The sequence below is a fragment of the Propithecus coquereli genome, unplaced genomic scaffold, assembly GCF_000956105.1.
Source record: "Propithecus coquereli isolate 6110/MARCELLA unplaced genomic scaffold, Pcoq_1.0 Scaffold571, whole genome shotgun sequence".
Lineage (NCBI taxonomy): Eukaryota > Metazoa > Chordata > Mammalia > Primates > Indriidae > Propithecus > Propithecus coquereli.
Window position 1 is genome coordinate 722,099 of NW_012151630.1, and position 20,015 is coordinate 742,113.

General features: G+C 46.9%; 1 protein-coding gene and 1 pseudogene across 1 annotated transcript in view; one reads left to right on the forward strand and one right to left on the reverse strand.

Annotated features, from left to right (window-relative positions):
- Nucleotides 1–20,015, reverse strand: part of NCAPG2 (non-SMC condensin II complex, subunit G2) — a 54,156-nt gene that overhangs the window by 23,903 nt on the left and 10,238 nt on the right. Inside the window, exons 5-12 of the mRNA XM_012658103.1 lie at nt 19,042–19,176; nt 17,756–17,850; nt 16,366–16,435; nt 14,440–14,526; nt 11,811–11,906; nt 11,094–11,219; nt 10,149–10,328; nt 7,978–8,130 (exon numbers count right to left, since the gene is read on the reverse strand). Of these exons, the coding sequence (XP_012513557.1) occupies nt 7,978–8,130; nt 10,149–10,328; nt 11,094–11,219; nt 11,811–11,906; nt 14,440–14,526; nt 16,366–16,435; nt 17,756–17,850; nt 19,042–19,176 (942 nt within the window). The remainder of the gene's footprint in view (nt 1–7,977; nt 8,131–10,148; nt 10,329–11,093; nt 11,220–11,810; nt 11,907–14,439; nt 14,527–16,365; nt 16,436–17,755; nt 17,851–19,041; nt 19,177–20,015) is intronic.
- LOC105821398 lies at nt 4,917–6,452 on the forward strand (annotated as a pseudogene).

The window sequence follows — 20,015 nt, forward strand, 5'->3', positions numbered from 1 at the left end:
AAACTGCCTCGGGCGGAGGAGCACCTTCGAGACCTAACTTCCACAGATCCATACGACCACGGCCCAGAGCCACGGCAGCAAGTCCACAGACCGTGGCAAGTGTGTGAGGTGGTACGTACGTTATTAGCTTGGTTTAGTCGATCCACGATATGTGTCTATCTCAAGACATCATTTTGAGCACAATAAATATATATAGGCTTTCGTCAACTAAAAGTTAAAAAATTATTTTTTCAAAAAAAGAAATCACACCCATGGCTATGTTTGCCCCAACACCACAGACACAATTCAGTTTCTTTAGGGACGTGCTTGCTTCCCAGATGCCACCAAATGCCTCAGTGACACTGCCCTGAGCTCGGCGCTAACCAGCACTTTCGTGTTCCCCAAATCCTTTCTCACGCCCCCCAAATCAAATTAGATGCTGAAATGACATCACCGACCATTAGAGACAGGAGAATTGAGGGCTCCCCCGGACATTCCTCTGGGTGCTGAGGTCGGGAGGTGGCAACACGCGGTGTGCACCCCAGGAAGGAGACTGCGGGACGAAGGAGACACAGCCCACCCTCCCCTCACAGACCCAGAGACACAGACACAGCCTGAACACGCCTCGTTTCGCAGGATGGTCCAGACTCACCTGGAAGACTTTCAGGTACTCGGGGAGGACGGCGGCAAACTTGTTGACGGTGTACACTCGGGCCTCCCTGTTGTTCTCCATGCTCCTGTGAATGCTCTTCCAGAGGATCACAATGACCTCCAGCAAGCCCGCCATGGATGCCACGTCGTTCACAGACAGCGTTTTGTCCAGAACCTGGGACACAGGCAATGTTGTTGCCGAAGAATCTAATCATAACAACCACTGAAAGGTAACAGCGCTCTCTTTAAAACCTGGCTCGGAACCGGAGACAGAAAGCAGAAATGTAGAGAATGCCAAGTCTATTTCCGTGTCATAACATGATTTTACTCCCTACTTTAGAATCTCTCTTAGGGAAGTGAGTTTGTTTTTAAAAGCCCAGCCTATTCACAGGCTGTAAAGATGAGGACAAAAGAGATTTAAAAAAAGTAAAAAGGCCCACCAAACAAATAACTTCCAAATTAACCCTACCTCTTTTACTTTTTTCCTTAGATCTCCCTTACAGGTCAAATTAACCCTATATCCTTTAACTTAACAATTTATCTGAACTAAAACTCCTCTAAAAATCAAAATGTATAAATTATTTTTTCTATCTAGGAATATAACACTATAAAAACCATGCCTTTTCTTTCTCTGTGTCTTCTGACTTGTTAACAGAGGTCACTTGCTATGATGACCCCCCTGCATTCCAACCCAGGCAAGAGTGAGACCCTGTCTCACCAAAAAAAGAATCACTAAAAAAAGAGCTTATTAGGGGGGAAAAAAGGATGTTACTTTTCACCACAAGCCTCAGTGTGAGTGGGGGCAACCCCAGTCCACTCTGCTCACAGCTGCAGACGCCCCGTCAGCGCAGCCGCCTGCGCCCTGTGAGGACTGAGCACCATGGACCCCACAGTCGAGGGCGACTTTGGTTTGTTTTAAAAGAAATGCAGCTACTTCCATCTTCCCGAGCTTAGGCTGCTGGCGTGTGGTCATCACTGCTCTGGATGTTTGGCTTAAGCCAGAGGGGACTCTTATAACTCCCCTTCTCCCCAGAGCAGGCAGTCCCATGGCAGCAGCACCGCGACCCACGAGCCAGTTGCCGGGAAGGGACACGCTCGTGAGGCCTGCCGGGGACTGCAGCAGACGGCCCAGCAGTCTGCCAAGCGACCGACACAGGCGATTTCCTGAAAGGAGCAACCTCGACACAAAAAGGATGATTTCATGTCAGGCTTTGGTATTTTTGTGCTATCTACGCAAACGTAATGGAAAAAGATACTAGGAGGAAAAACTAATTTGATTAATGAGGGCACACAGAGAACACAAGTGTGGTTTCCATATAAAGTTAAGTGTCTCAACATGCACGTGTGCTTTGAACTGAGTCACGGCCAATCCGATCTACAAAGCAAAGACACTGCGGACAGTGTGGCCACCGCCAGAAGGGCACTGTGCGCAGCAGACTGACGAGGGTATTCCTTCTGAGCCAGCCGGGCTCCCACGATCCAGGGGTCGGCACGGCAGCCCTTATCACCGACTGGCGTGAGGAAGCCACCGTCCTCCCTGTGAACATCACTGGAAGAATGTGCTAAACTCCTAAGTGACCATTCATTAAATATGAAGCCAACTTTTTATTTTAGCAGAGAACATCTTTGGTTTTTAGTATAAAGCAATGAGAAAAAGTTAAAGGACCACTCTAAAAACGTTTGCTGCGAGCCGCATAGATGTTCTTAGAAGGAGAATACCTATGAGACAAATTGCATATTTTCTAACACAGTTTACAATGTAGCTATGTATTCCTAAACCCCTGTCTGTCTGGAATGAGAACATCTATACGGCAAATGATGTTTTTCTTTTTGCACAGGATACAATGGAACTACATACTTCTAAACCGTTGTTTTTTCTAATGGTTCAGAAATTGACCTGAAATGTTACAGTGCAAGGACCTCATGGTGCAGTGGACACAACACGCCTCACAAAGGGCAAACTTCGTTTTGTGATTTTCTTTTAAAGTCCAGTTTTCTTGTCTAGTTGGGCACTGCAAAACGATCCAAAAGTTTTACTTTAGATGTCCATAGTATTAAGAGTTTATCAGCCGGGCGCGGTGGCTCACGACTGTAATCCTAGCACTCTGGGAGGCCGAGGCGGGTGGATCGCTCAAGGTCAGGAGTCAGGAGTTTGAGACCAGCCTGAACAAGAGCGAGACACCATCTCTACTAAAAAATAGAAAGAAATGATCTGGACAACTAAAAATAATATATAGAGAAAAAATTAGCTGGGCATGGTGGCACATGCCTGTAGTCCCAGCTACTCGGGAGGCTGAGGCAGGAGGATCACTTGAGCCCAGGAGTTTGAGGTTGCTGTGAGCTAGGATGACGCCATGGCACCCTAGCCCGGGCAACACACTGAGACTCTGTCTCAAAAAAAAAAAAAAAAAAAGAAAGAAAGAAAATTCATCTCGATGACTACAAGAGAATCTGTGACTTTTCTGTAGAGCAATTAGAATTAATAAATCTACATTTTAAAAAGTACCAATGCATAAGGCACCAAGTGTAAGGCTGTTGGGAGGGCCAATTATCATTATTTAGCACCATTTTTGATGTATGGTAAACTCTCAAAGGACAGCTGTGATTATCGATCTAACACTTTGTAAGTTTCTAACGCACCATAACTTCTGGCCTATTAATGTGAAAAGTAAGAAAACGGGTGACGGTGTTGACAGGGACACTCCCAGAGGCAGCATTGCTGGGCCCCTTCCCAGCCCCGGCTGCCCAGACCATCTCCGACATCGTAGCCAGACGACCTGCAAAGTCACAATTGACCGGTGTCCCTCTACTCAAAAGCATCCCAAGGTGCCTACAGAAAGCACAAACTTCCGAGCAGCAAATTCAAGACCAGAGAAAAATACTACAGAGTAACAGAAAGGAAACACCTCGGGGCCCCACATGAGCCAGCCCCTTACCTGCAGGGCGGGCCACACCCTCCGATGGCTCCAAAGACCAATTCCTTTCCAGTATTTTCGACTGAATCTTCTGCATCAGCATTTAGATATTTTCACCTCGTTCCAACCCTTGAACCCCTCCACATGCACACACACAGCACTGGACGTGAACTCCTGCCTCCTCCGGCTCCCCTCTGCCCCGCCAGCCACTGAGTGCTACGCCCACCTCTACCACCCAACTCACCCTCCTGAAGCTGTTCTCACCAAGGTCGTCATGACCTCATGCTGCAAATTCAAACGGCCCTATCTGTGCCCTGAACTGAATCAAGGTCTCTGCAGCACCTGATACTGCCCTTACCTCCTCCTGAAACGGTCCTGGGACACCCAGACACTTCTTGGTATTTCTGAAAAAGCTAATGGCATGAAGACAACAACGAACCCCACATCCCACCCATACGGGACACTGTTGCTGAAACCCCCATACTAGGGAGACAAAGCATCGCCCAGGGCCTCAAGCAGCCACGGGGAAGAGGACAGCACAGCACTCCCAGCGCTTGCTCCCCAGCAGCACAGACAGGAATGTTCCACCAGAGGAAGCTCCTGAGCTGACCGAAGGCTCAGAAGCCAGAGGCAGCACTTTCAGGGTTTAAGTGAACGAGAAAGAGACAAACACCAGGACTCCTGCTCTGACCATCGTAACATCTCCAACTGCAGCCTGGGCCCCTCTCTGCCCGACCAACACATGCCAATCCAGATCGAGTACTTCTGGGTGTGAGGCGTCAGGCTGTGACCTGAGTGTCACACCGCAGAGCTGGGGGTGACGATGCTGCCAGCACTTGTCCTTTCTGGAAACACCCAAGTGTGACAAGCACTAAACCAAGTGCTTGTGTTACCATTTCTTGTGCTGTTTATTCACAACCACCCAGAAGTAGGCCTTAGTAGGCCTCAGCATCCCCATTCTATAGACAGAAACAGAGGCTTAGAGCACGAAGCACAAGATCGCAATGCTCTCGTCTGTTCTGCTACGCTGCCTTTCTGCACCATGAAAAGGAACAGAGCTGAGGCACGCAGGCCATGCACAGCTGCAGAAACAGATAAAATGCAGGCTGGGTGGGTCACGAGCCTGTGGTGCCAGCTACTGGGGAGGCTGAAGCAGGAGGATCGCTTGAGCCCAGGAGTTCAAGGCCAGCCTGGGCAATGTACCCGGACCCGGACTCTTAAAAAAATAAAGAAGTAGACACACCGGAGGGAGAGCTGACATCTCCTGGCCCAGGAGCTCAACCCAGTGCCTGGGACCGCACCACCGGCAAAGGAAAGCACGGCTCTCATTCCTTCCGAAGCCACAGGCAGGAGACCCTCACCTGGACCAACATGCCAGTCACCAAGCCACGCGCAACCAGGGCCTGGCAGCCCTGCGTGGCACTGCCCAGGTCCCTCCTACCTGTGGACGACGCCCTCCCAGCAGCTGCAACAGCTAACCTGCCTCTCATCAGCCACCGTGCCATTCGCACCCCCGTAACCTCAGCTCTCAGGCGAATTAGCTTGTGCGCCCACCACAAACCTTCCCAGAGACCTCCCAGCCGGCTCACTCTCTGCCTTGCGCTTACAGAGGGGAAGACTGGGATGCAGACACGTTGCGTTCCATCTCTGCTCTGACGCCACACGTCGCTCGGCCCACCCGGCACCGCCCTTGTTCACTTAGGCAGACCCCCACTAACAAATGACAACTGCCATCTCCATCCCCTCACCGGCTATGACCTCGAAAATCCTCTGCAAACAGAACTCCACTTCGAACAAAACACTAAGCCAAACATTTCTCTTTCAGATTCAGAACTAGTTTCAGTAGGCTACTGAAACAAATGCCATCAAAATTGCAGTCAGCTTTTTTGCTGAAAGTGACATGCTGACTCTAAAATGTACGTGGAAGGCAAAGGACCTAAAACAGCCGAAGAGCTCTGAAAGAGCAGCAGCAAAGCTGGAAACGTGCACTTCAAGACGTGCTGGAAGACGCAGTGGCAGGAGGCACGGCGCTGACAGACAGCAGTGAATAGGACAGTCCACAGTGATGTTCAACAAAGCACCAAAGAAACACAAGTGGGTGGGTATTCACACCACATAGATCACTCAAAATAGCTTTGGTTTTTTTCTAACATAAAAAAATCAGAAGCCATTGCAGTACATTGAGCTCCATACAGACAGCGCCAGGGCAAGTGAGAGCCGGACGGGCACTGGGCGACTCTGTGCCTCGCTGAGGAAAAATAACTAAACATGGGCCAAGGAGAATCCTAAGAAGCCAAGAGGCAAAATGTCATCACACGCATTCTTTGTGCAAACTTGCCGGGAGGAGCACAAGAAGAAACACCCAGATGCTTCAGTCAACTTCTCAGAGTTTTCTAAGAAGTGCTCAGAGAGGTGGAAGACCACGTCTGCTAAAGAGAAAGGAAAATTTGAAGATATGGCAAAGGCGGACAAGGCCCTTTATGAAAGAGAAATGAAAACCTATATCCCTCCTCAACCGGAAACAAAAAAGAAGTTCAAGGATCCCAGTGCACCCAAGAGGCCTCCTTCGGCCTTTTTCTTGTTCTGTTCTAAATATTGCCCTAAAATCAAAGGAGAACATCCTGGCCTATCCCTTGGTGATGCTGCAAAGAAACTGGGAGAGATGTGGAATGACATGCTGCAGATGACAAGCAGCCTCATGAAAAGAAGGCTGCAGAGCTGAAGGAAAAGTACGAAAAGGATATTGCTGCACACCGAGCTAGAGGAAAGCCTGATGCAGCAAAGAAGGGAGTTGTCAAGGCTGAAAAAAGCAAGAAAAAGAAAGAAGAGGAGGAAGAGGAGGAAGATGAGGAAGATAAAGAAGATGAAGAGGAGGAGGAAGATGAAGAAGATGAAGATGATGAATAAGTTGGTTCTAGCACAGTTTTTTTTCTTGTCTATAAAGCATTTAACCCCCCTGTACACAACTCACTCCTTTTAAAGAAAAAAATTGAAATGTAAAGCTGTGTAAGATTTGTTTTTAAACTGTACAGTGTCTTTTTTTGTATAGTTAACACACTACCGAATGTGTCTTTAGCTAGCCCTGTCCTGGTGGTATTTTCAATAGCCACTAACCTTGCCTGGTACAGTATGGGAGTTGTAAATTGGCATGGAAATTTAAAGCAGATTCTTGTTGGTGCACAGCACAAGTAAGTTATATATGGGGATGGTAGTTTTTTCATCTTTAGTTTTTTCTAATGCAGCTTAAATAAAATAATTGTTGTTCTGTTAACTGAATACCACTCTGTAATTGCAAAAAAAAAGTTGCAGTTGTTTTGTTGACATTCTGAATGCTTCTAAGTAAATACAATTTTTTTATTAAAAAAAAAAAAAATCAGGGGCCAGGCATGTTGGCTCACGCCTGTAATCCTAGCACTCTGGGAGGCCAAGGTGGGAGGATCTCTCCAGCCAAGAGTTTGAGGCTGCAGTGAGCTGCGATGACACCGGAGTACTCCAGCCCAGGCAAGAGAGACCATCTCAAAAAACAAACAAGAAAATCCACAGATCAAAATGCAAAAAGCATAAAGCAACATCTACTACATGCAGTGAGTGACAAGGTGTCATCATTCCTGTCCCTGGACTTCCAATCGCCTCACCTCAGGCACCTGCTACTGAGTTATTGTTCTCTTCCAGGAACATAGGATCTGTATCTGAGCAAATGCACGCGTGTACATATGTTCTCCATTTCACATAGCCGGTAGCACGCTATGAACACCCCACACTGCACTGTTATGCTTATACCTCTTAGAGGCATTTCCCTGCATGCCCCATGAAAACATCCTCTTCCTTCAGTACTCCCACGTGAACGCACAAGTCTGTCTACACTCACGGACACGCCAGCCTGCTCCTAAATCCTGTAAACGCTTTAAAGCAAATTTCCGAGAACTATTCTGTGGAAAAAGAAAGCTCACAGTGGTACCAAGTAATAATGAATTCAAGAATATTTTAACCAACATTTTTATCCAAAAGTTGAACAGAACTAGAGCTAAAAGAACCATCACTCCAGTAGTTTACAAAATGCCGACTGCACATCTACTGTAAAGCGAGCACCTCCTCCCTCCTTCTATAAAGGGGGAAGGATCATAATCAGCACTTTTCAACCCGTAATTAGGTGCTTACTGGGTACCAGGTAGGTGACCATTACATGAAATGGTTCAATACAAACTTGTACACGTGATAAAAACACAACGCAAGGTGGGGTTGCTTATGTTAATACCTTTACAAAGAAAACACATATTGGTAATATTTCTAAAATATCCAACTAAAAACACAAAACATTACGACACGTGCAATTGGTCAAACACAGCAGTCATCAGTTTTGATGAGATCACTCAGCCTCTGGGGTGAGAGTGGCCCGTCCCCCGTCGGAGGAGCCCACATGCAGCTGACCCACCTTGGCAGCCCTCACGGCCTTGATCTTCAGCAGCATGTCCACGAACGCCACCCTCACCTTCTCCGAGTTGTCGTGCAGACTGTACCGGAGAGTGGGCAGGAGCTGCTCCAGCAGCGGGTGGCTCAGCCTGTTGTCCAGCACCATCGGCAGACACTGCAGGGAGGACACACGGGTCACAGGGTGCTCGATGACAGATCCATCTCCACTAGAGTTACCAGCGAGACAAACATGCCTATAGAAAATGACCCTTCCTAAAACGCTGTCATGTAAAAAGCTCACCTTTAATGAATTAGTGTACTTTCAAAAATTGAAAGAAACACAGAACTGCTGGTAGTGTGGTCTCCAAAGACACTGCATCCAAGAATCCTTTATTTTTTTAGAAACAGGGTCTCACTCTGTCACTCAGGCTGCAGTGCAGTGGTGCAATTGTAGCTCACAGCTGCTTCAACTCCTGCGCTCCAGCAACCCTCCTGCCTCAGCCTCCCAAAGTGCTGGAAGTACAGGTATGCGGAACCACACCCAGACCCTTTTATTTTTTTTAACAGCACATAAATTCTCTGTATTTCCTGACTTGATATTGCATGAAAACTGGAGGGGCAGGCCCCGGTGTGGTTTAAGACCCGCACCCCCGGGCCGGCCACACTGCGCCCAGACCAGCAGGCGGCGCTCCTCCGTGGGACAGGGGCGAAGTGCCCACCCAGGCCAGGCTGAGGCCAGAGCCCAGAATCCGAGCGCATGCACACCTCAGGCTCTGCTGCCCTTTCTTCTCAGTTATTAGGACAAAGGATGTTTTTGAGAGTCTCATTAAAGGTACACATGGTATGCCACAAAAGTATATTTTAGTGTATAATAATTTTTTTAAAAATTCAAGTGCATCTGCTCCTCTTCTAAAGCACTGTGCCCAAGGACGGTCTGAGGTGACTGTGACTCATCTGCCCCCACCACCAACACCCACCTTGGTCAAGGCCACCCCCGCGCTCTGCCACCCTCCCCCACCACACCACCAGGGATCAGCACGCGGTAGGAGCCGCATCCCTTAGCGCAGCCCGGTGCCTTCACAGGCTGCCTTGCAGCTGAACTTCCCTCCCTTCCCAGGGGCGCCCGTGGTGCACCCTCGTCCATGCCGCGGGTCACCTCCACGTCAGAGCCACCTGCCGGGCAGATGCTCGTCTGTGAACTGAGCCCAGCCGCACGGACCGCAGGCAGAGCCACGGCTGGAAATCAGAGTGCCAGGGTGGGCCACCACCACAAGGAGCAGGTAGGTCCCCGGAAGCCCGGCCCTCAGCCGACAGGGTAAGAGGATCCACCACGACAGGGCAGGTGGAGGGAAAGAAGGATCACAACATTGTCCCGAAGGACAGGGGACAGTCTTGGTTCAAATTCTGCTCAGAGACCAAAAGGAGAAATTGTCGTGGGAAACTGACCTTGGCGAGAAGCGCCTCAGTGACACAAGGACCTGGAAGACACTTCACAGCAGACCAGGGAACAGGCAGGGACGGAATATTTAAATGACTCAAGTCAATCCAAGTACACTCTATGTAGGCTCTACGCAAAGCACTCACAGCACGATCCCGCTGTAAAGAGGACTGTTATGCATGTGTCACCTGTGAGGTAACAAGGAGACTCCTGAACTGGGCAAGGACCAGCCTCATGGTGCTGTGCGGGGACCACAGCAGTGAGGGTGGGGGGGACACTGGGGCCTCGCAGAGCAGGGGCGGGCCTGGCCCTCCGTGCTCGCCAAGATGCGCAGCGACCCCCCTCCAGAGCTGGAAACCACTGGGCAGCACCATGCGCCACCAACATCAAGGCCATGAGCTCCACGGCTCAACGGCCCGATGCACGTGGCCCATTTTGTGCTGACAGACCGAGGACCGGCTCACACATGTGCCTTTGCTCCAAGACGTTGCACAGAGACAGAGAAGGACAAATCCGATGGTGCTGGGACCTTCCTGCCACACACTAAAAACTACTGTTATTTCCAATAGCCACTGTTTGTGTGTTGAAAATACTTTTAATTTGGTTTTTAAAAGCCTCACTTTGGATATACAACAAAAACGCCAACGGTGTTGTCTCCGTGGAATAGGACTATGGGTCATTTCTACCTTTTTCCTTCTCCTTGTTTTCTGACTGCTCTATGAGTCAACATTGCTGGTACAACTGTAGAACCGCACCTTGAAGACAGAGCAGCGCACGTCGGCGGAGCTAGTGTCGAGCGCCAGCTCCTCCGTCACCTTCTTCAGGAGGTCGATGAGAATGGTCGGAGGCAGCATCTCCCAGTATTTGGAGGTTATTTTGCAAACACCAAGGATCCCTGTGGAGCGGACCATCGGGTAAGGATCTTCTAACAGGCTCTGCAGGTAGGAGGGGAAAGGCCTGAAAATCTTAAGTCAGCTCCCTTTGCGTCAACGTTTGCTTTACACATCGGCACTCTGGGGATTCACACCTTCACGACAGACACTTGAAGCCACAGAAACGTACAGATTCCTGGATCTCAGAGTGTTTACGAGAACCAGCCAGAAACACGTGGCGCCTCGTTTGCTGCGCCCCATCTGCAAGGCTTTGCCGAGGGCAGGGTCTCGGACCCGCTCCTCACGCAGTGAGTCTGCAGACTGGCCGGCCGTGGCCCACATGCACCGCTCAGGCATTGTCTACAGGCTTGCCCTGAAACATGAGCAAGGTCTGTTCATTACACTATCCAACAGCTTTACAGTAGCAATGACACAGAGAAGTTAAGGAACTTGCCCAAAGTCAGACAGCTATTAAGTGAGAGCGATGGACTCAAACGCAGGGGTCCTGACACCAGAGCGCATGCTCTACCCACTAGGTGACACCACCTCTCACTGGGGAAACAATAAGAACACACATGAAATGTTTAAAACCACACGAGGTGGTAATTAAATGTCCCAGAAGCGACTCAGAGGAAGAGAAAAAGCAGGCCACACTGTTGCAGAAGGTCCCAGGAGGGAATAGGCCTTTCTCAGAAGAAAGGATGAGGTCTGGAGAGCAGGCCCTGTGGGCAGAGCTGGCCGCACAGCAGGCGGGGGACCCCACGCGAGCGCCAAGCGTGCGCCTGCACAGGGCTGACCCACAGTCGCTCAACCACACGACATACGTACATAGAGTTCTTCAAACTGCCTCTGAATTTCACCATCCATCTCAGCCGCCCGGAGGCTTGGATCCCTGATAGGAAATGCTTCAACAAACAACAGCGCAGCGTTTGAGCGAACTTCAGAGTTTCTGGCCTGTGATAACAAAAAGTACTTCAGAATCCAGAGAGTTAACATACAAAGGCCTAAGTCCAGTGTTCCCAAAGTAGCACTTTTATGACTCAACACACTTATTTACAAATAAAAACAATTATAACACTTAAATTGACCAAACTTTGTAAGGCCTTCCTTAAACTAAGCAGAACTCTCCGTTCAATGTCAATAGATTACTTAAAAAAAAAAAAAATCAGCTTCCTTGCTGCAAAGCCCCCTCATGTCACAAAGAAACGGTCACCACTGCGTCCCAACAGCGGACGCCAGGCCGCCTCTGCCCTCCTACAGCCGCGAGGCCCCCGCGGGCTCTTCACTGAGTGCCGCCAGTCCCCTCCACAGCCCGTTTCCTTCAAACACCTGTGCGGTCAGCACTAAAGTCATCCAAATTTCCAGTTAAATGTACCCAAGAACTGCTTTTGATAAAAGAAAAAAACATTTTTCCAAAATTCCACAAAGTACTCAGTCAAAAATCTTATTTTTATAAGCCAATTAACAACTTTGAATTAGAGTTTGCTGAACTCATAAGCATAATTAGTGCCTTCCACACATGGATAAACTGTTTAAAATGCATACCTTTAATCCTCTCCAGAGGATGGGTTTATATAATCTGTAAAGCATCTCTTCTACACCCTGGCGAACTTTCTTTTGATGGTGAAAGTAACTCAGCACCTAAGGGCCAAAAAATAAAGAAGAGAAGGAAGACAGGCTGCAACGTTGCTCTGAAACGACCAACCTGGAGGGGGCTGTTCTCTGCACCGCAGGGGGCCACGACACCACCTCAGGACGATGCCCCAACCAGATGCCCCAACCAGACCAGCCACAGGACGCAGGACAGCACTCCACATGCAGAGATAAAGATCGATGACCCCGAGCTATAGAATGGTTTGGGCCCATCTCCACAGTTGACCAACAGCCACATAACCTTAGGGCTGGCTATTTGACCCCTGACCCTTGGGGTGGCACAGAAAGGTGCAGGGAGGCATCTGCCTGGGGGAGGGTCCCAACCCCCTCTGGCCAAGACGCTCTGACTGAACCTGTGTCAGCAACTCGCAGCGCGGCTATGTCAAGACAGGGCAGCAAAGGAGGAGCCACCACAGGACCCCTCGCTGCAGGAGCTTCACCTCCCGGAACCTGCGAGTGACTGAAACGGCCACTCCTGCAGCTTCCTGTCCTTTTCTTCCTTCCGGCCAGAACCTTCCTGCAATTCCTTACAGATGCTTATTCCCAGCATCAACCACCTTTGCCTGACTTCTTTAACTCACACGCTGGGAAGTAAAATTTATTGGCGAAAACGGGAAAAATTTTAGAATTAAACAGGCCATGGAACAACAGCCCCGGCCGGGCGCAGTGGCTCGTGCCTGCACATCCAGACTGCAGGAGCTACGGTCACACTGCGGCACCCGGCAAGGGTGAGACTTGGTCTCACAACAGCCCGTCCCTTAAGTGAGCTGCTTGTATCAACTTTACCCTAAAAGAACTGCTGTCTGGAGATTATTTTTTCTGATTATTATTTTGGAGCTTTTAATGATGGCGACCTGGGTCTGTAGTCTGCTTTTTTTGTGCACAGTATCATCAAGTTCTGGTATCAGTGGTATACTCGCTCCATAGAAAGATCTTCTATGCCACATGCCATAAAATTCACTCTTTCACAGTGTACAATTCAGTCGCTTGTAGCATGTTCAGAGTTGTGTAACCATTGGCTACCAACTAATTCTAGAACATCTGCATCAACATTATCAGGATTTCTACCTCCAAATGATGTCTGAAGAACTACGTGAAGTTTCTTTCAGCATATCAGTAAGATGATGTATCAGATAAATTTAATACTTATCAAATAAAAAACAATTTGAGAAAGAAGCTATAATGTGTTATACACATTAGAAACAATTACTTCAAGTCCAGTAATACATTTCACTTGAAAAGTGAATCTAATATTCTTCCTTTGAATTATTTTTGTGCTTTTTTCCATAAACTTACCAAATAGTTATATCTATACTTATAATATCTTAATTACTAAAACTACCACAAGAAGAAATAAGATATGAAAAAAAGTCATTAGTTTTTTGGTACCAAGAGTGAAGCAACTATGTCAAATTTTTTGTGTAGTTTAACATGATGCAATTCTTTATTACTAAACAGAATTTGAAGCGCCAAATCATATATGTGAAATAAATAACCCAAACTGACTACAACTAAATAAAGCCACACTGGGATTGGGGGAGGGGTGGAGAGATTCATTTAATATATTTATCCTAAATATATGAAATCATAATTTTTAAACCCTCTGGGAAACTCAGTGATCTAGATAAATCTCTGAGTTCTTAATCCTTGGGTAACAAACTAAATCATTAATAATATAAAGAAATGTTTTCTTATCCATTCAAAATTAATATAAGTAATATATTCATACTACACAAATAGTAATCTCACTATACAAAAAACAAAGAAAAAGGTAGCCTCTGTCCAGCTCGCTTCTTGACAACGTGGTTGCTAAAAGCGACAGCCAGCAAGCGCAGCCTCCCTGTGAATCCTGTGACCAACAGATCTGCTGGACTGCACCGAACACTCAGACCACATCTCCCACGTCCCCTTGCCGGGACCGCCACGGTCAATCTGGCACCTGCTGGTGTATTGACACTGAGGGTAGCGCCTTCTGTAGTCAAACCACTTACAAAATTGCTACCTACATTCTGAGATTACCTTCTAAAAACAAAACATCTTATCAAGAGAAAGTATTGAAACATTTATTCCATTTGGTTTGAACACCAAAATGGGAATTTAATGTATAAAAGTAAGTAATAAAAATTTGGAAACTGTGCATGCTGGAAGAAGAAGAAAAATAATGAAAAAAAAATTTAAATTAAAAGTAATAAAAATAATTTCAAACATCCTCTAAGATCTTTGAAACAGTAATAGTGGCAAAAAGTGATGATTCTAGAAATTCTTCAGTCAGAGAACTGAATTAAAGGTTGCTCAAATAAAGTGGACTATCTTCACAACGATATACCTTTGCTTTCCTCATTAAAACTTCGCAGTAGGAATAAAACTGCCAGACACCAGATATCAAGACCCTGAGAAATCCCTCTGACAGATGCCTGGGAAAGCTCAATTTAACCCCAACAGTGATCTAGAAACACAACGGAAGAGACAGTGTTTCAAAAACAGTCTGTTCACAGCTGGTGCGACTGAGAGCCTGGCTCACCTCCCGCACTTTGGAGTGCACTGGGGACTTCCGGGGAAGGTGGATCCCGTGGAACATGAGGTCCTGGATGCACTCGTTTTCGATCGTCTGAAACGACAAATGTGATGCAAGGCGCTGGGCACGGGTCCCACAGGTGACCTGACAGGCGGGGCAGCGCTCAAGCATCCTGTGTTTCACGAGGAAAACCTAGAACCTTTCACCAGAGATTTCTTATTCTACGCCCTTACTTCTTAGAATTTCTTTAGTTTTCATATACCAAGGAGAACGCTTAGCTGCTTCTGTCTCATTTGACTGAATATCAGATCTGTGTCAAATGGCAAGGTAAGTTCTACCCTCCACTCGCATCCGTTCTAACCAAAGTCCAGAGACGGGGGGAGTGGCGTGTGTAGAGCCCCTCGTGCATCCCCCCAGCCTGGACAGCCTCCGGAGACCAAACCTGTTCCAGCCGCCTCCCCAGAACCGAAAGAGAGCTACCTCTGTGGTGGAGGCCGATTCCAGACCGAAGCAAGATCTTTTGGGGCTGCTGCTGAGAAGGGCTGGTCTGGGCCGGTGTGGGAGCTGCTGAGTATGGCAGCTGAGGAGAGGCCAAGCCCCCAAGAGCAGCCCAAACCCCAGTGGACCACAGGGTCTGTCACCCGACTCTGTGTCCCCCTCACGTGCATGCAGGACTTGCATGGCCTTAGGGAAGGACCAGAGGAAACACTGCCATGAATATTAACCTGCTCCATTACCTCTGAAAATCGCCTTCACCTGAAGACACTGATAAATCTTAGCATCGCTTGACGTGGGACGACTTACACAGCCCGTGGCCTGGAGGAAGTATGAGACACACAGCACTAGCTGGGAAGTTACTGGGCCTTGAAAGTTGAACCCAGACCTTCAGAGCTGGCTAGCAGAACGTGGACATTCTACAGGACAACTGACCCACTGTCTTCAACATGTGGATGGCAGAGGTTTCAAAAAAAAAGAAGGGGTGGGGAACCTGCAGCCTTAAGGCCACATTGTGGCTTTTTAGGCCCTTAAGTAAGGTAACAAAGGGAGGTGAACTAGCAGAAATGACATGAGGACTGAACGGCACCGTCCAGCAGAAACAATGCGAGCCACAAACGCATTGTCACATTTTCCAGTGGCCACATTAAAAACAGATAAAAGAAACAGGTAAAATTATTTGAATAACGTAGTTGTCCCTCGGTATCCGTGGGGGACTGGTTCTAGCACCTTCCTGGGACACCACAGTCTACAGGCGCCCAAGCCCCATACAAAGTGGTGCATTTGCACATAACCCACCCGCAGCCTCCGCACACTCCAAATCTCTGGATTACTCATAACACATGATGCATGTAAATGGCATGTAAACAGTTATTATATTGTATTTCTAGGGAGTAATGACAAGAAAAAGAAGTCTATACATGCTCATTTTTTTCCCCAAATATGTTTGATCCATGGTTGGTTGAATTCACGAATGCAAACCCACAGACGCAGAGGGCCGATTGTATTTTGTTTAACCCAATATATCCAAACCACTATCATTTCAATTTGTAATCAATATTTTTAAAAAGTATTACTGATATATTTTATATTCTTCTTTTTCCATATGAAATACGGTGTGTTTCTTATACTTGCAACACTTCTCAATACAGACTGGCCACAATCCAAGGGCCCAACACCCCCACGTGCCGGTCAGTGTATGCCGACAGCTACCCAGTGACGAGAGGTACAGCTCAGCCTCCCTCGGCCACCTCCCAGTGAGCCGCGCCACTCGAGGGCCCGCGAGAACTGGGTGTCCTTCCCACCACACAGATCTTCTTTACTGGCTTAACTTGACAGAGCGCATGAACACAAGTCTTAACTAACCCTTCCTTGATTACTTATTTAGTAACTAAAATCAATAAAAATAAGTGTTAATATTTAATAAAATTAAAATACCTCCAATATTTTCCCTGAAGCCTTTTTCCAAGCTCTGAAATAAATGTCTGCAATGTGTACCATCAAAGACCTATTAAAAAAGACCAAAATATTGTAATGTAAGTTTACAGAATTATACTTTTACCATGTATCATTTAGATACTCTCCTACCGTAGGGAAGAAGGGACTCAGTTTAGATTAGTGCCTTTGCACGGTCTCTGCAGAGGTGTTGCTAACACTCACCTGTGGCTCCAGTAGAGCAAAAAGAGTTTTGGGAAGGGAAATGGAAGTGACAACCTACTTCCTCCTCCTCAGCCGAGGCTTACCTGGAACTTCACTATTTTCTGTGAAACTATGAGAACATAAGCCCAAAACCAAAAAAATTTAAACACAAACAAACTTTTGACTTGGAGTCATTTTGGACTTTCCAGGCTACTAATTCCTCAGGTACAAAAGTCCTAAAATACTAGAACTGACTTTAGAATCATAGACATTTAGAAATCTATTAGTTCAACCCCAAATATTCTGAAGATGAGGAAATATGAGAAAGCAATCTAGTGTACAACAGGAGCTCTGCAATCAGGAATCCAGAACCAAATCCCAACTTCGTACTTACAAAGCTACCCGTCAGTGGGAGAGTCAACAACCAAAGCCCTCCTCGAGAGACAGCTGTGAGGACGAAATCTGAAATGCAGACTGAGCACTCCACAGCCTTCCCCTCGGGGCACGTGGACCCTGCAGGCTCCTGCCCCCCAGCCACACAACCCAGGCCAGATTCCCTCAAAATGTCATCGGAAGTACCAGTGACATGGGCGTTATTGTCAGTGGGGCTAAGATTTAACTGGCAAACAATTTGACTATTTAAAGAACTACACAATTTAAAATCTTAATTTCAATGGTCATTACTGAAAATGAATGATTTCCTACAGAAGGAAAAAAACTATCCAGTAATACAATGGCACAAAATAAGTATTAATAACACAACTATAAAATATAATTTCTAAAGCTTCCAATACATTAATATAACTTTTAAAAGTCATACAAGGCCAGGCATGGTGGCTCACACCTGTAATCCCAGCACTTTGGGAGGCCGAGACAGGAGGATCACTTGAGGCCACGAATTCAAGACCAGCCTGGGCAACATAGTGAGACCCCATCTCTACAAAAAAATGTAGAAAAAATTAGCTGGGCATGGTGGCGCCTACAGTCCCAGCTACTCAGGAGGCTGAGGCAGGAGCACTGCTTGAGCCCAAGGAGCTGGAGGCTGCAGTGAGCTATGATCACACTACTGCACTCCAGCCTGGGCAACAGAGCAAGAACTTGTTTCCAAAAAAAAAAAAAGTCAAATCAAATAGAATCTTTCAAAACCAGATTAAGACAGCAAAAAATTTTAATTACCCTTAATACTTACTTTTGTAATCCCTCTAACTGGTTTTTAATGGTCCCATGGATCATTTTAATAAAGTTTATATTCCAATTGAAGAGAGAACTAAGAAATCTTCTTCCCTATAAATAAAAAGGACATGATGTCAAAACTGCAACCAAATAGAAAGTTCCCAATAACAATTCTATGAATGTCTAATAATGTTAAAAGTTAGCTATTGCTAAAAAGGAAGCGCACACAGTTACAAGGTGGAATATGAGCGCTGAGGCTGAGCGGGGACCCAGCCCACAGCTGCACAGCGTTGGGGCCTTGGAAGCCGCCTCCCATGGAGGGCTGAGCAACGTCGGCAGACATTCGCCACGGTCCACGAACATTTCGCTCCGGCTCCATGAGGCAGCAGTGCAACCGCAACCCTAAGAAGACTTTAAGTCTAGCATTTGCGGGTAGTGATAGAATTGAATTATCAGTTCATTTCATCTCCTCATTTATAAACGAGGAAAGTAAGGACTCGTGGTTAAGACGCTAAGTGCCTGTCAAGCTGGAATTCCAGGTGTGCAGTCTCATGAGGTGCACCTGTGAGGCCACAGGCACCCCAAGGCAAAGGCACGTGGAAGGCTCCGTCACCTCTGCAGCCGGGGCTTACAGTCGGTGCTCAATAATCAACTACGGGAGGACCCCAGCACTGTGGAGCTGTACAAACTTTGTTAATACAGAAAATTCAATTAATTTTAACATCTTATGTAAAATAATATAGCCAAAATATTATCATTTTATTAGGTATATGATAAATATGAAAATTACTGATGAGCTGTTTTATACACATAAGGCACATCTCACTCAGGCTCCGTCTCAAGTGCTCAGTAGCCACCTGTGGGAGGGGCCCAGCACGGGCAGCGCCGCCGGGCGCCAGAGACCTCCCTGGGATTCGCTGGACAGGTGGGCGGAGAAACAGAGAATGCAGTGCAAGGACGGTTTTGAGCACAAGCCAACTAAAGTGGAATTAGGGCAGAAGGCCAGGTCCCATCCACAGGGAAGTGCTTTTCCAACCTTCTTTTTAATCATTCTTAATTTAAAATGCAATTATGGCTCCCCCAGGACTCACCTCTAGCCACCTGTTACCATCCAATCTAATGACAAAATAAGGACTTGTAAAATGTTTGCTTTAGTACCGCGTGTGGTAAAAATGACATGCAATAAATATGTAATAATCTCTCAGGAAAACACTGAGCACAGCGTAAACAGCAACATGAATTTAGGAAGAGGATCTATTAAAAAGCAGCTCACGGACAGACTGAAAAAGAAAACCTCCTTACCTCTTCTTTCTTGATGTGATTAATATTCATGAAGCACTCAAGGAGCATATCTTTAATTTCTCTACTTTCCTCCAAGTCATAATCAAAGCAATACAGAGCTTGGTGGATACGCCAAAGCCGACATATGTCTGCACCCTAGGAAGCACAAAAATGTTGTATTTAGGTTTTTTATGAACAGTAAAGTATTTCAAATTATGTATATTTTATATAATATTTCCAATTGATTCATAAATGAGTAGGAAACAGTGACAGATGAAAACAGATTTTAAAATTTGCAAATGCCACCTGTAGCTCTAGAGAACATTTTTTAAAAACCCAGGCAAAAGCAATCAGAAACCCAGCTCTGTCTGCAGGACTCCCGCAGCGACGACGTCCTGTGTCGGGGCTGTCCAGCGCAGCCACGTCTGGCTACTGAGCTGCCGAAACGTGACTTGTGCCACCAAGGAAAACACTTTTCATTATTTTTAACTTTAAATTTAAATAGCCGTATGCGGCTAGTGGCTACTATACTCAACAGCATAGGTTTAGAGTATTAGGAAGACGTTAAAAAATAAAGGCTTAGCCACGCACAGTGGCACCTCTAGTCCAAGCCACTCGGGAGCCCTAGGCGGGAGGGTCACTGGAGCCCAGCAGTTTGAGTCCAGCCCAGGTGACGTGGCGAGATCCCGACGCTAAATGGATAAATAAATAAAGTCTTGATTTAATAGCTAAACAACACTGACGGGGGGAATGCATTTTAAAAAGACAAATCAACGATGGCATAAAGACAAATTCTGACACAAGAAAAAAGAGCTTCTCAACCCCGCCCTGGGCCAGCAGCACAAGTCAGGCGCCAGCTGAGGTGCAGCCAACACCTTTGCTGTATGAACCAACCTCTCCGCGGAGAGCACATGAGACTCTTGACTCAGATGGGGGGACAGGAACAGGTGCAAGTGTTCCAGAATGCCGCTGGGAACACGCATTCAGAGCCTTCC